Here is a 14,973-nt window from a genome sequence, read left to right on the forward strand (position 1 = left end):
GAGTGGTCACAGGAGAGGGGGCGTGACTTGGTGACGTCACGGGGGCGGTGGGAATCGAAACCACAGAGAAACGGGGTACGGAGCGGGGGGAGAGGGGGACCCCAATGTGGGGAGGGGACTCCAAACCCTATAGGGCGCCCCCAGGGACCCCGGACCCTATAGGGACTCCATAGACCCCCAGGGACCCTCCCAGGGACCCCGTGACCATATAGGGACCCTATAGGGACCCCTAAACTCTATAGGGACCCCCCAAAGGACCCCTGGACCCATAGGGACCCGCGGACCCTATGGGGCCCTATAGACCCCCAGGAACCCTCTCAGCAACCCCCGGACCCTATAGGCCCTACAGGGACCCCCCAGAGCCCCCTGAATCCATGGGGATTTTCTATGGATCCCCCAGACCCTATAGGGACGCCCAGACCCCATAGGGATCCCCAAACCCTATAGGGACCTCTAAGGGACTCCTGGACCCATAGGGACCCCAGACCCTATAGGGACCTATAGATCCCCCAGGAACCCTCTCAGCGACCCCCGGACCCTATAGGGACCCTATAGACCCTACAGACACCCCCCAGAGACCGCTGGAACCATGGGGACCCTCTAGGGATCCGCTGGATCCATAGGGAATCCCAGACCCTATAGGGACCCCCAAACCCTATAGAGATCTCCAAACCTTATAGGGACCCCCCAGGGACTCCTGGATCCATAGGGACCCGCAGAGCCTATAGGGGCCCTATAGGGCCCTCCAGATCCCATAGGGACCCCAGGGATCTCTGGACCCATAGAGACCCTATGGACCCTATAGCGACCCCGCTCCCTCCCGCCTTCCTCCGCTCCCATTGGCCGCGCGCTGTCAATCACTGCAGCGCGGGCGCTGATTGGCTTCATGCGGAGCGGGCGGGGCCCCTTCCCGCCTTCCTGCGCTCTCATTGGTCTCTCGCGCTGTCAATCTTCTCTAATCCCCGCCTCTTCCGCCTCAGCGCTGGCGCTGATTGGCTGCGACCGGAAGTGGGCGTGACTTGATTCGCGCGCTATCCGGCGCCTCCGGGCCGTGAGGGGAGGCGGTCGCCATGTCGGGCCCGGCGGGGGAGGCGGGCGGCGCGGCCGCCAAGAGAGCCGAGTCTTTAGAGTCGTTAGAGCGCTGCGGGGTGTGCCGGGAGCGGCTCCGGGCCGAGAGGGAACCGCGACTCCTGCCCTGTCTCCATTCCGTCTGTCGCGAGTGCCTCAAGGCCGAGAGCGGCGCGGAGGGCGAGGGGCCCGGTGAGGGGGGGGCCCGGTGAGGGGGGGCGGGAGGGGCCCGAAAGGGGAAAAAGGGGGGGGTCAGGGACTGTATAGGGGGAGAAAAGGGGGGGTCAGGGACCGTATAAGGGGGGGAAAAGGGGGGTAAAAGGGGGGGGTCAGGGGCTGTATGGGGGGAAAAGGGGGGGGTCAGGTTGTATAGGGGGGGAAAAGGGGGGGTCAGGGACTGTATAGGGGGGAAAAGGGGGGGGTCAGGGGCTGTATGGGGGGAAAAGGGGGGTCAGGGGCTGTATGGGGGGAAAAGGGGGGGGTCAGGGACTGTATAGGGGGGAAAAGGGGGAGTCAGGGGCTGTATGGGGGGAAAGGGGGGTCAGGGACTGTATAGGGGGGAAAAGGGGGGGGTGAGGGGTTGTATGGGGGGAAAAGGGGGGGTCAGGGGCTGTATGGGGGGGGAAAGGGGGGGTCAGGGGCTGTATGGGGGGAAAAGGGGGGGTGAGGGGCTGTATAGGGGGAAAAGGGGGGGGTCAGGGGCGGTATAGGGGGAGAAAAGGGGGATCAGGGGCTGTATGGGGGGGAAAGGGGGGGTCAGGGACTGTATAGGGGGGAAAAGGGGGTGTCAGGGGCTGTATAGGAGGAAAAAGGAGGGGTCAGGGACTGTATGGGGGGAAAAGGGGGGGTCAGGATCCCTATGGGAGGGGGAAATGGGGTGCAGGGGTGTCTGGGGGGGTCGAGGGGATCACGGAGGTTTCAGGGGGTCACGAGGGGGCGATGGAGGTTTAGGGGTATCACTGGGGGGGTGACGGAGTTTTGGGGGGGTCACAGGGAGGTGACAGCGGTTTGGGAGAGTCAGTGGGGGAGGTTTGGGGGAGTGATGGAGGTTTTGGGGGGTCAGTGGGGGATGACGGAGGTTTGGGGGGATCACTGGGGGGGTGACGGAGATTTGGGGGTGTCACTGAGGTGGGTAACAGGGATTTGGGGGTGTCATGGGGGGGTTGATGGTGGTTTGGGAGGGTTCCAGGGAGGTGACAGAGGTTTGGGGGGGGGTCAAGGGGGGTGGCAGAGGTTTGAGGGGGGGTCACGGGGGGGTGACAGAGGTTTGGGGGGTTGGTGGAGGTTTGGGGGGGTCCTGGGAGGGGGTGATGGAGGTTTGGGGGGGCCCTGACCCCCCTCTTTTTTTCCCCCCCAGTGACCGACTGCCCCGTGTGCACTCACCGCTGTCCGCTGAGCGATGTGGTGGAGAATTACTTCCTGAGGGCCGCAGGGGCGGAAGCGGCGTCCGGCGAGGACACCACTCAGGTACAGCTTCGTTAAGCGCTTCGTTATTAGCGCTTCGTTAGCGTTAACGAGGGGTCACAGAGATATTGGGGTGTCTGTGTGTGTCCCCCCCCCAGTGCTGCACCAGCTGTGAGGACAACGCCACCGCCACGAGTTACTGTGTGGAGTGTTCGGAGCCGCTGTGCGACACCTGTGTAGAAGCGCATCAGCGCGTGAAGTACACGCGGGAGCACAGCATCCGCCCCACAGGTGACCACCAGTGCCCACCAGTAGCCTCCCAGTACCGACCAGTAGTCCCACAGGTGCCCACCAGTACCGACCAGTGCCCACCAGCACCCACTAGTGCTCACCGGTAGCCTCCCAGTACTGAGCAGTGCCCACCAGTAGCCTCCCAGTACCGACTAGTGCCCACCAGTAGCCTCCCAGTACCGACCAGTAGTCCCACAGTTGCCCACCAGTACTGACCAGTGCCCACCAGCGCCCACTAGTGCTCACCGGTAGCCTCCCAGTACTGAGCAGTACCCACCAGTAGCCTCCCAGTACCCACCAGTAGCCCCACAGGTGCCCACCAGTACCAACCAGTGCCCACCAGCACCCACTAGTGCCCACCAGTAGCCTCCCAGTACTGAGCAGTACGCACCGGTAGCCTCCCAGTACCAACCAGTGCCCACCAGTGCCAACCTGTATCCTCCAGTAGCCTTCTAGTACTGAGCAGTGCCCACCAGTAGCCTCCCAGTACCAACCAGTGCCCACCAGTAGCCTCCCAGTGCCAACCTGTATCCTCCAGTAGCCTCCCAGTACCGACCAGTGCCCACCAGTATCCAACCAGTGCCCACCAGTAGTCTCCCAGTACCGACCAGTGCCCACAAGTATCCAACCAGTGCCCACCAGTAGCCTCCCAGTACCGACCAGTGCCCACCAGTATCCAACCAGTGCCCACCAGTAGTCTCCCATTACCGACCAGTGCCCACCAGTATCCAACCAGTGCCCACCAGTAGTTTCCGAGTACCGACCAGTGCGCACCAGTATCCAACCAGTGCTTATCAGTAGTCTCCCAGTACTGACCAGTGCCCACCAGTACCAACCAGTGCCTACCAGTAGCCTCCCAGTACTGAGCAGTGCCCACCAGTACTGACCAGTGCCCTCCCAGTACCCACCAGTACCAACCATTAGCCTCCCAGTGCCCACCAGTACCGACCGGTGCCTCCCAGTGCTTCCCAGTCCCCTCTCGGTCCCCTCCCAGTGCCATCCCAGTATGGTTTGTCCCCGCAGACGCGGGACAGGCGAAGGCGCCGCCTCCGGCCGTGTTCTGTTCGCTGCACGAACAAGAGCCGCTCGTTATCTTCTGCGACACCTGCGAGACGCTCACCTGCCGCGACTGCCAACTCGTAACCCACAAAGACCACCAGTGAGTCGCCGCTAATTAACTAAAACCGCGTTTGCTATACCTCTAATTAACTCTTAATGCCGTGATTCTGCTCGTTAACCCTCAAAAACGAAGGTTTGGGGTGAACTGCATCACCCACCACCTTTACGGCCTGAAAGAGAGGCCTGGCGGGCGCTAACGAAGCCTTAATTGGGTTCTAATGAAGAGCTGACTAATTAAACTGGCTAATTAGTTAGTAGAGTTAGCATTTGGATGAGTAGTTTGATTGATTAGTTAATGAGATGAAAAATGGAGCTTCTTAGGGGTTGGTTGGGGCTCATTAGTGGTTCTTTGGGACTGGTAAGTCATTAATTATTTGGAGCTCGTTAGTTGGTGGTGGTTTGGTTCTGGTTAGTGGTGGTTTGGGGACAATTAGTGGTGGTTTGGGGCCGGTTAGTGGTGGTTTGGGGACAATTAGTGGTGGTTTGGGGACAATTAGTGGTGGTTTGGTTCCGGTTAGTGGTGGTTTGGGGCCAGTTAGTGGTGGTTTGGGGCCAGTTAGTGGTGGTTTGGGGACAATTAGTGGTGGTTTGGGGACAATTAGTGGTGGTTTGGTTCCGGTTAGTGGTGGTTTCGGGACAATTAGTGGTGGTTTGGGGACGATTAGTGGTGGTTTGGGGACAATTAGTGGTGGTTTGGTTCCGGTTAGTGGTGGTTTGGGGACAATTAGTGGTGGTTTGGTCCTGGTTAGTGGTGGTTTGGGGACAATTAGTGGTGGTTTGGTCCTGGTTAGTGGTGGTTTGGGGACAATTAGTGGTGGTTTGGTCCCGGTTAGTGGTGGTTTGGTCCCGGTTAGTGGTGGTTTGGGGACAATTAGTGGTAGTTTGGTCCCGGTTAGTGGTTATTTGTCCGACTGCTGCAAGAACCAACCGAATTGACCATTAATTACTATTAAATAACTTTTTAACCTAACGATTCTGGATTTTAATTAGTTACTTTGCTAATTAACGCTAATTGCCTTTATATTACTCGAGGCTGTGATTTAGTGGCAGAGAGAAAGGATCGATTTTGATGATTTAATTGGAATCCATGATCTGAGAGATCTTTTCCAACCGCGTGATTCTAATTGAAGGACTTAGAGATAACTAATTAATTAGAATGTGACTTTAATTACTAATTACGTGTGGGTTTGGATGCAGTGATTTTATGCCCCGTTAAGAATCCGGAGGTAGATATCTAATTAGCTAATTTTGAAGCATCGATTTAATTATCAACTCCGTTTTTTCTCGATTTAGTGAGTTTGTGGTATTTTAAGTATTTAGAGACAATTAATTGAAATGTTAATTGCTTATTAACTCAGTCTTTTCTAATTTAGCAGCTCTGTCATTGCGTGATCTATTAAGATCTTGGAGATAATTAGTTCATTGCGGAAAATCAAGTTAATTACTAACTCACTGGTGTGATTTAATGATTCTATAATGTTTTAAGGATCTGGAGGTACCTCATTAATTGAAATATGACCTTAATTAGCAATTTGCTGTGTTCTAATTTAGTGATCCGATGATATTTTAAGGATCTGGAGGTTCTTAATTAACTGATTGCGGAACCTGAATTTAATTAACAATTTGATCTTTCGCACTGTAGTGATTCTGTGATCCGTTAAAGTTCTGGAGATGCTTAATTAACTCATTAGTGAACATCAATTTAATGATTGGGTCTTCCAGTTGAGTGGTTTTATGTTTTAAGGGTTTGGAGACACTTCGTTAACGAGTTATAAAACTTTAATTCTCAGTTAAGATGGATTTCTCTCTCCAGAAGGGCTTTGAGGGGTCTCTTGGGGTTCTCCTGCGCCTGTTGAGGTGTTTTGGGTCTCCTGAGGTGGTTCCGATCTCTCGTTTCCTTCTCTTTTAGGTATCAGTTCTTGGAGGATGCGGTGAAGACCCAACGGAAGGCGCTGGCGCTGTTGGTCAAACGTCTCGGAGACAAACATTCCAACCTACAGCGTTCCACCAAGGAAGTGCGCACTTAGTAGGTGTCTCACCAGAGTGTCCACCGCGATGGGGACCTTCTGGACTTTGATATGGTCCCCCACGACCTCCTGAGGTTCAGCCAGGCCAAGAGAGACCTGGAGAGGATGGAGGAATGGGGCTGGAGAACCTCCTGAGGTTCAACCAGGCCAAGAGAGACCTGGAGAGGTTGGAGAAACGGGGCTGGAGAACCTCCTGAGGTTCAACCAGGCCAAGAGGGACTTGAACAGGGTGGAGAAATGGGGCTGGAGAACCTCCTGAGGTTCAACCAGGTCAAGAGAGACCTGAACAGAGTGGAGAAATGGAGCTGGAGAACCTCGTGAGGTTCAACCAGGTCAAGAGGGACTTGAACAGAGTGGAGAAATGGAGCTGGAGAACCTCGTGAGGTTCAACCAGGCCAAGAGGCACCTGGTGAGGATGGAGAAATGGGGCTGGAGAACCTCGTGAGGTTCAACCAGGCCAAGAGGCACCTGGTGAGGATGGAGAAATGGGGCTGGAGAATCTCCTGAGGTTCAACCAGGCCAAGAGGGACCTGGTGAGGATGGAGAAATGGGGCTGGAGAACCTCCTGAGGTTCAACCAGGTCAAGAGGGACCTGAACAGGGTGGAGAAATGGGGCTGGAGAACCTCCTGAGGTTCAACCAGGCCAAGAGGGACCTGGTGAGGATGGAGAAATGGGGCTGGAGAACCTCATGAGGTTCAACCAGGTCAAGAGGGACCTGAACAGGGTGGAGAAATGGGGCTGGAGAACCTCCTGAGGTTCAACCAGGCCAAGAGGGACCTGGAGAGGATGGAGAAATGGGGCTGGAGAACCTCCTGAGGAACGTTAGGAAAGGTTCCACAGCTTCATGCGGTCCTCTCTCCACTGGCAGCATCCGGCAGGTGACGGATGTGCAGAAGCGCGTGCAGGTGGACATCAAGTTGGCCATCCTGCAGGTGATGAAGGAGCTCAACAAGCGCGCCAAGGTGCTGGTGAGCGACGCCCAGGTGAGCTCGGGGGCCGTAGGAGATGCCACCGAGTTCTGTCCCCGTCCCTTTGTCACCTGCGGTGGTTTTGTTGTCCTCGCAGAAGGTGATGGAGGGGCAGCAGGAGAAGTTGGAGCGGCAGCTTTGGGCCATGACCAAACTGCAGCGGCACCAGGAGCACGTCCTGCGCTTCGCCTCGTGGGCCCTGGAGAGCGACAACAGCACCGCCCTGCTGCTCTCCAAGAAGATGGTGAGATGCCACCTGTCTCCTGGGGTCCCCTGTGCCACTTTTGGGGTCCCCTGTGCCACCTTTGGGGTCCCTGTGCCCCCCAAGGGTGCTGCCATGTGTCCCTTTTGGGTCCTCTGTGCCACCTTTTGGGTCCTGTGTGCTGCTTTTGGGGTCCCTGAGCCACCCTGAGGTCCTCATGGCACCCTTGGGTGCAGCCACATGTTTCCTTGGGGTCCCCTGGGCCACCTTTGGGGTCCTTGTGCCACCTTTGGGGTCCCTGTGCCCCCCCAGGGTGCTGCCATGTGTCCCCTTCGGGTCCTCTGTGCAACCTTTTGGGTCCCGTGTGCTGCTTTTGGGGTCCCTGTGCCACATTTAGGGTCCCTGAGCCACCCTGAGGTCCTCATGGCACCCTCGGGTGCAGCCACATGTTTTCTTGGGGTCCCCTGGGCCACTTTTGGGGTCCCTGTGCCCCCTTTGGGGTCCCTGCGCCCCCCCGGGGTGCTGCCATGTGTCCCCTTCGGGTCCTCTATGCCACCTTTTGGGTCCCGTGTGCTGCTTTTGGGGTCCCTATGCCACCTTTAGGGTCCCTGAGCCACCCTGAGGTCCTCATGGCACCCTGGGGTGTGGCCACACGTCTCTTTGGGGTCCCCTGTGCCCCCTCTGGGGTCCTCTATGCCCCCTCTGGGGTCCTCTGTGCCCCTTTTGGGGCCCCCTGTGCCCCCTTTGGGGCCCCCTGTGTCCCCTTTGGGGTCCTCTGTACCCCCTTTGGGGCCCCCTGTGTCCCCTTTGGGATCCCCTGTGTCACTTTGGGGTCCCCTGTGCCCCCTTTGGGGTCCTCTGTTCCCCTTTGGGATCCCCTGTGTCACTTTGGGGTCCTCTGTGCCCCCTTTGGGGTCCCCTGTGCCCCATTTGGGGGTCCCCGTGCCCCCCCGGGTGCCGCCCTGTCCCCGGGGTGACCTTCGTCCCCCCCAGATCTCTTTCCAGCTGCTTCGCGCCCTCAAGATGATCGTGGAGCCTGTGGAGCCGCAGGGGGACGTCACCTTCCAGTGGGACCCCGAGGGCTGGGCCCGCAGCGCCGAGACCTTCGGTCAGGGGACACCTCGGGGACACCCCGGGAGAGGGGACACCTCAGGGACACCGTTGGGGACACTTTGGGAGAGGAGACACCTTGGGGACATGGTGGGGACACCCCTGGGGACACCTCAGTGACACCCTGGGAGAGGGGACACCTCCGGGGACACCGTTGGGGACACTTTGGGAGAGGGGACATCTCAGGGACATGGTGGGGACACCCCTGGGGACACCTTGGTGACACCCCGGGGACACCGTTGGGGACACTTTGGGAGAGGGGACATCTCATGGACATGGTGGGGACATCCCTGGGGACACCTCAGTGACACCCCGGGAGAGGGGACAGCTCAGGGACACCCCCAGGAGAGGGGACATCTTGGGGACACCCCGGGAGAGGGGACGCCTCAGGGACACTGTTGGGGACACCTTGGGGACACTTTGGGAGAGGGGACACCTCAGGGACATGGTGGGGACATCCATGGGGACACTTCGGGGACACTCTGTGGAGGGGACCCACCATCCTGGGGTCACCCTGAGGGGATGGGGGACACCTGGGGGAGTGTTGGGGACACTCCTGGGGAGGGGCTTTGGGAACACTCCTGAGGGATGTTGGGGACACTTTGGGGACACTCCTGGGGAGGGGCTTTGGGGACACTCCTGGGGGGCATTGCGGACACTTTGGGGTCACTCCTGGGTGGACGTTGGGGACACTCCTGGGGGGGCGTTGGGGACACTTTGGGGACACTCCTGGGGGGCTGTTGGGGACACTCCTGGGGAGGGGCTTTGGGGACACTCCTGGGGGGCGTTGGGGACATTTTGGGGTCACTCCTGGGTGGACGTTGGGGACACTCCTGGGGGGCGTTGGGGACACTTTGGGGTCACTCCTGAGGGGGGCGTTGGGGACACTTTGGGGACACTCCTGGGGGACTGTTAGGGGCACTTTGGGGACCCCCCGAACCCCTTTTGTGTCCCTCAGGTTCTGTGGTGGCTGAGAAGAAAGTGTCCCCAACGTCTCCTGTCCCCAAAGACCCCGACCCGACCCCGGGCAGCTCCCAGGTATGGACACGCCCCCTTTTGGCGGCCCCGCCCCCTTTTGGCGGCCCCGCCCCCTTTTGGCGGCCCCGCCCCCTTTTGGCGGCCACGCCCCCCCTTTGGTGGCCCCACCCCCTTTTCAGTCTTCCCCCTAATGCTTCTCCCCCCCCCCTCCACAGCCTCAGGGTCCCCCTGAAGCCCCCAACGGTGACGCCCCCCCCGTGTCCCCCCCACGTCCTCAGAGCCGTCCCGGGGGGGGCCCTGAGCCCCCCCAGAATGGGGAGATGCCCCCCCCACCCCCCACGGCCGAGGGACACCGCGAGGGGTCCTCAACGGAGCCCGAGACACCGGCGGCCACCGGCACCCGGCTCGGTGAGGGGGGACATGGGGGGACACGGGGACACTGGGGGGACATGGGGACATTGGGGGGACACAGGAGGGGTCTGGGGGGGACATTGGGGTGACACGGGATGGGTCTGGGGGGACATTGAGGTGAAATGGGAGGGGTCTGGGGGGACGTGGGGACATTGAGGTGACACAGGACCGGTCTGGGGGGACATTGAGGTGAAATGGGAGGGGTCTGGGGGGACGTGGGGACATTGAGGTGACACAGGACCGGTCTGGGAGGACATTGAGGTGAAATGGGAGGGGTCTGGGGGGACGTGGGGACATTGAGGTGACACAGGACAGGTCTGGGGGGACATTGAGGTGACACGGGAGGGTGAGGTGACCCCGGGGGGACGTTGAGGAGGCTCTGATGTGGCTTTTTCCCGGCAGCCAATGGCACTTCCGAGGGCACCGTGACCGGAGTGAAGAGGTGAGAGGGACAAAAATCTGTCCCTGTGCCACCGGGCACTACCGGGGGCGGCTTTGGAGTCCCTTTGTCACCATCCTAACGTCCCTGTCCCTTTTGTCACCCCCCCCAGTGTCCCCATCCCATTTGTCACCTCGGAGGTGGCCGCGTTCCCCACTTTCCTGCGTCGCCATCTCCATCCGAGGGGCTCCGGATGGACTTGGGGACACCCCGAACCCTTCATGTCCTTTGTCACCATGTCCCCAACGCTGCCCTCTCCGTTGTCACCTCCATTTAGTTCCATTCCTTGTCACCCTCCATCATCCTGATCCCGTGTCCCTTTATCCTGGGGTGTCCCTGTCCCTTCTCCCCGCTTTGACGCTGCATTCCCGAGGCTTCCGGGGTCCCAAATCCTAAGGGAATCGCCCCAAAATGGCTGTGAGGGTTTTTTTCTCCCCCCTATAACCCCCATGTCTGTAGGAGCCCTCCGGAGAGTCCCGTCGGCGCCGTTCTCCGTAAGGTGCCGCGCGTCAGCCTGGAGCGCCTCGACCTGGATCTGTCGGGAGCGGCGCAGCCACCCGTATTCCGCGTCTTTCCGGGCTCTTCCGCCGAGGATTTCAGCCTCATCGTCATCGAGAGAGGAGCGCAACCGCCGCCGCCGCCGCCGCCCGCCCGCGCCATCAAGGTGGGGGTCCTGAGTTCCCTCTCCATCCACGGATCCCCTCGTCCCCTTCATCCCCGTTGTCCCCATCCCCTTTGTCCCCCTCGTCCGTGTCCCTGTTGTCCCCTCATCCCTCTCGTTCCCGTTGTCCCCCTCGTCCCCGTTGTCCCCCTCGTCCCCATCATTCCTGTCCCTGTTGTCCCCCTCGTCCCCGTTGTCCCCCTCGTTCCCATCCCCTTCATTCCTGTCCCCTTCGTCCCTGTCTCCCTTTGTCCCCTTCATCCCCTTTGTCCCCCTCATCCGTGTCCCTGTTGTCCCCTCATCCCTGTTGTCCCCTTCATTCCTGTCCCTCTCGTCCTTGTCCCCTCCATCCACCTTATCCCCTCCGTCCCTGTCCCCCTTGTCCTCTTCATCCCCTTTGTCCCCCTCGTCCGCGTCCCTGTTGTCCCTCTCGTTCCCGTTGTTCCCCTTGTCCCCATCCCCTTCATTCCTGTCCCCGTTGTCCCCCTCATCCCCGTTGTCCCCCTCGTCCCCATCCCCTTCATTCCTGTCCCCTTCATTCCCATTCCTCTCATCCTTGTCTCCTTCATCCCTGTCCTCCTTGTCCCTGTCTCCCTTTGTCCCCTTCATCCCTGTTGTCCCCCTTGTCCCCATCCCCTTTGTCCCCCTCATCCGTGTCCCTGTTGTCCTCTCATCCCTGTTGTCCCCTTCATTCCTGTCCCTCTCGTCCTTGTCCCCTCCATCCACCTTGTTCCCTCCGTCCCTGTCCCCCTTGTCCTCTTCATCCCCTTTGTCCCCCTTGTCCGTGTCCCTGTTGTCCCCCTCGTCCCCATCCCCTTCATTCCTGTCCCCTTCATTCCCATCCCTCTCATCCTTGTCCTCCTTGTCCCTGTCCCCTTTGTCCTCTTCATCCCTGTTGTCCCCCTTGTCCCCATCCCCTTTGTCCCCCTCGTCCGTGTCCCTGTTGTCCCCCTCGTCCCCGTTGTCCCCTACGTCTCCATCCCCTTCATTCCTGTCCCCTTCATTCCCGTCCCTCTCGTCCTTGTCCCTTCCATCCACCTTGTCCCCTTCGTCCTTGTCCTCCTCGTCCCTGTCCTCCTTTGTCCCCTTCATCCCCATTGTCCCCCTTTGTCCCCCTCGTCCGTGTCCCTGTTGTCCCCCTCGTTCCCATTGTTCCCCTCGTCCCCTTCCCTTCCATTCCTGTCCCCCTCGTCTCCATTGTCCCCTTTTCCCCATTGTCCCCGTCGTCCCCGTTGTCCCCTTCATCCCCATTGTCCCCCTTTGTCCCCCTCGTCCGCGTCCCTGTTGTCCCCCTCGTTCCCATTGTTCCCCTCGTCCCCATCCCCTTCATTCCTGTCCCTGTTGTCCCCCTCGTCCCCATTGTCCCCTTTTCCCCGTTGTCCCCGTCGTCCCCTTTGTCCCCATTGCCACCCTCGTCCCCATTGTCCCCTTCATCCCCATTGTCCCCCGTTGTCCCCCTCGTCTGTGTCCCTGTTGTCCCCCTCGTTCCCATTGTTCCCCTCGTCCCCATCCCTTCCATTCCTGTCCCCCTTTTCCCCGTTGTCCCTGTTGTCCCCTTTGTCCCCATTGCTGCCCTCGTCCCCGTTGTCCCCTTCATCCCCGTTGTCCCCCTTTGTCCCCCTCGTCCGTGTCCCTGTTGTCCCCCTTGTCCCCGTTGTCCCCCTCGTCCCCATCCCTTCCATTCCTGTTCCCGTTGTCCCCCTCGTCCCCTTTGTCCCCTTCATCCCCGTTGTCCCCCTTTGTCCCCCTTGTCCGTGTCCCCGTTGTCCCCCTCGTTCCCATTGTTCCCCTCGTCCCCATCCCTTTCATTCCTGTCCCCCTTGTCCCCCTCGTCCCCGTTGTCCCCTTCATCCCCGTTGTCCCCCTTTGTCCCCCTCGTCCGTGTCCCCGTTGTCCCCCTCGTCCCCGTTGTCCCCTTCATCCCCGTTGTCCCCCTCTTATCCCACTTTTCCTCTCCGGGCAGGAGGAGCAGCACGAAGCCGCCATCACGGCGCAGGCGGTGGCGCCTCCGGACACGAAGGTGGACGTGAAGCCGCCGCTGCCGCTGCCCAAGGGCTCCGGAGGCCCTTCCCCGGGATCGGGTTCCGCTGTCCACGTCTCGTGCTGCCGCGTTTGCCTCCAGGACGGCTCCGTGGTTATGTGCAACCGCTGCCACCGCTGCTTCCACCTCGACTGCCATCTGCCCCCCCTGCTGCAGATCCCCAGGTGCGGCCGCTGGGGGCGCGTAGGACCCACTGGGATCCACTGGGATGGTCTGGGATCCACTGGGATGGTCTGGGATCCACTGGGATGGTCTGGGACCCACTGGAATCCACTGGGATGGTCTGGGATCCACCAGGACAGACTGGGACCCACTGGGACCCACTGGGATCCACCAGGACAGACTGGGATCCACTGGGATCCACTGGGATCCACCGGGACAGACTGGGACCCACTGGGATCCACTGGGGTGGCCTGGGAGCTGCTGGGCATGTGTAGGGCCCACCGGGACACACTGGGGTCCACTGGGATGGTCTGGGAGCTGCTGGGGACGTGTAGGGCCCACTGGGATCCACCAGGACAGACTGGGATCCACTGGGATGGTCTGGGAGCTGCTGGGGATGTGTAGGACCCACTGGGATCCACTGGAACAGACTGGGAGCCACTGGGATGGTCTGGGAGCTGCTGGGGATGTGTAGGGCTCACTGGGATCCACCGGGACACACTGGGATCCGCTGGGATGGCCTGGGATCCACCAGGACAGACTGGGACCCACTGGGATCCACTGGGATGGTCTGGGACCCACTGGGATCCACTGGGATGGTCTGGGAGCTGCTGGGGACGTGTAGGGCCCACTGGGATCCACCAGGACAGACTGGGATCCACTGGGATGGTCTGGGAGCTGCTGGGGATGTGTAGGACCCACTGGGAGCCACTGGGACGGCCTGGGATCCACCAGGACAGACTGGGACCCACTGGGATCCACTGGGATGGTCTGGGACCCACTGGGATCCGCTGGGATGGTCTGGGAGCTGCTGGGGGCGTGTAGGGCCCACTGGGATCCACTGGAACAGACTGGGATCCACTGGGATGGCCTGGGATCTGCTGGAGTCCCATAGGATCCACTGGGAACCCTGAGGACCCACTAGGATCCACCGGGATGGCCCACTGGGATCCACAGGGTTTATCGGGATCCATGGGAGTGATTGGGATCCACTGAGGTGATTGGGGTCCACGGGGGTGATCGGGATCCACCAGGATGATTGGGATTCACTGGGACGCTTAGGATTCACAGGGATTATTTGGATCCCTGGGGGCGCTTGGGATCCCCAGGGATGCTTCGGATCCACTGAGATCCACTGGGGACCGTTGGGATCTGCTGGGATCCCCCAGGATGCTTTGGGAGCCCCGGAGATCCAAATGGGACCCTTAGGATCCATTGGGATCCCGTGGGACCCACTGGGGGACCCTTTGAATCTGTCAGGATCCCGAGGAACGCTTGGGATCCAGAGGGGCGATTGGGATCCCCAGGGATGCGTTGGATCCACTGGGATCTCTGGGAACGCTTGGGATTCCCAGGGACATCTGGGATCCACTGGAGACCCTTAGGATCCGTTGGGATCCAGAGGGATGCTTGGAATCCACTGGGGTGGCCTGGAGATCCCCAGGGATGCTTTGGATCCCCAGTGGTGATTGGGGTCCCCAGGGATGCTTTGGATCAACTGGGATCCACTGCGAACATTTGGGATCTATAGGGCCATTTGGGAATCCACAGGGACAATTGGGATCCGCTGAGGCAGCCTGGAGATCCCTGGAAATGCTTGGGATCAACTTGTGGCCATGGGGTCCTTTGGGATCCACTGGATCCCCTCCTTTATCCTAGGATTGTGATTCCCAGGGGGGATCTGCCAGGCTCCACTCCCCCTCGCTGGGATTCGGGATCACCGGGAGGGATTTAGGATGGGGATCCGCTCCCCCCGTGGATCCCACATCCCATGGGATCCGCTCCCCTGGATCCCTTTCCCCTCTCCCGCAGCGCCGAGTGGAAGTGCCGCCTGTGTCAGGAGCTGCCGCCCTGCGGCGCCGCCGTCAAGGAGGAACCGGGCGACAAACTGAGTCCTCTGGATCAGCAGGTGATCCTGGCGGGATCCGGGAGGGATCGGGGATCCTTGGGGATCCATTGGGATCCAGGAATCCCTCTCTGTCCCCCAGAAATGCGAGTACGTGCTGCTGGAGCTGCTGTGCCACGAGCCGTGCCGCCCCCTCCACCGCCTCTCCAGCTCTGCCGTGAGTGCGGCCAATTCCGGACGGGGTC

General features: G+C 60.2%; 1 protein-coding gene across 1 annotated transcript in view; it reads left to right on the forward strand.

Moving 5' to 3' along the window:
• Window positions 1–33: 33 nt before the first annotated feature.
• TRIM28 (tripartite motif containing 28) overlaps window positions 34–14,973 on the forward strand; it is a 17,298-nt gene continuing 2,358 nt past the window's right edge. Inside the window, exons 1-16 of the mRNA XM_054052424.1 lie at window positions 34–75; window positions 981–1,260; window positions 2,426–2,535; window positions 2,631–2,763; window positions 3,787–3,922; window positions 5,792–5,908; window positions 6,779–6,893; window positions 6,976–7,122; window positions 8,074–8,188; window positions 9,149–9,228; window positions 9,384–9,576; window positions 9,982–10,021; window positions 10,478–10,682; window positions 12,643–12,884; window positions 14,695–14,791; window positions 14,871–14,945. Of these exons, the coding sequence (XP_053908399.1) occupies window positions 1,071–1,260; window positions 2,426–2,535; window positions 2,631–2,763; window positions 3,787–3,922; window positions 5,792–5,908; window positions 6,779–6,893; window positions 6,976–7,122; window positions 8,074–8,188; window positions 9,149–9,228; window positions 9,384–9,576; window positions 9,982–10,021; window positions 10,478–10,682; window positions 12,643–12,884; window positions 14,695–14,791; window positions 14,871–14,945 (1,995 nt within the window). The 5' untranslated portion in view covers window positions 34–75; window positions 981–1,070. The remainder of the gene's footprint in view (window positions 76–980; window positions 1,261–2,425; window positions 2,536–2,630; window positions 2,764–3,786; window positions 3,923–5,791; window positions 5,909–6,778; window positions 6,894–6,975; window positions 7,123–8,073; window positions 8,189–9,148; window positions 9,229–9,383; window positions 9,577–9,981; window positions 10,022–10,477; window positions 10,683–12,642; window positions 12,885–14,694; window positions 14,792–14,870; window positions 14,946–14,973) is intronic.

Source organism: Cuculus canorus, chromosome 33 (genome assembly GCF_017976375.1).
Source record: "Cuculus canorus isolate bCucCan1 chromosome 33, bCucCan1.pri, whole genome shotgun sequence".
Classification (NCBI taxonomy): Eukaryota; Metazoa; Chordata; class Aves; order Cuculiformes; family Cuculidae; genus Cuculus; species Cuculus canorus.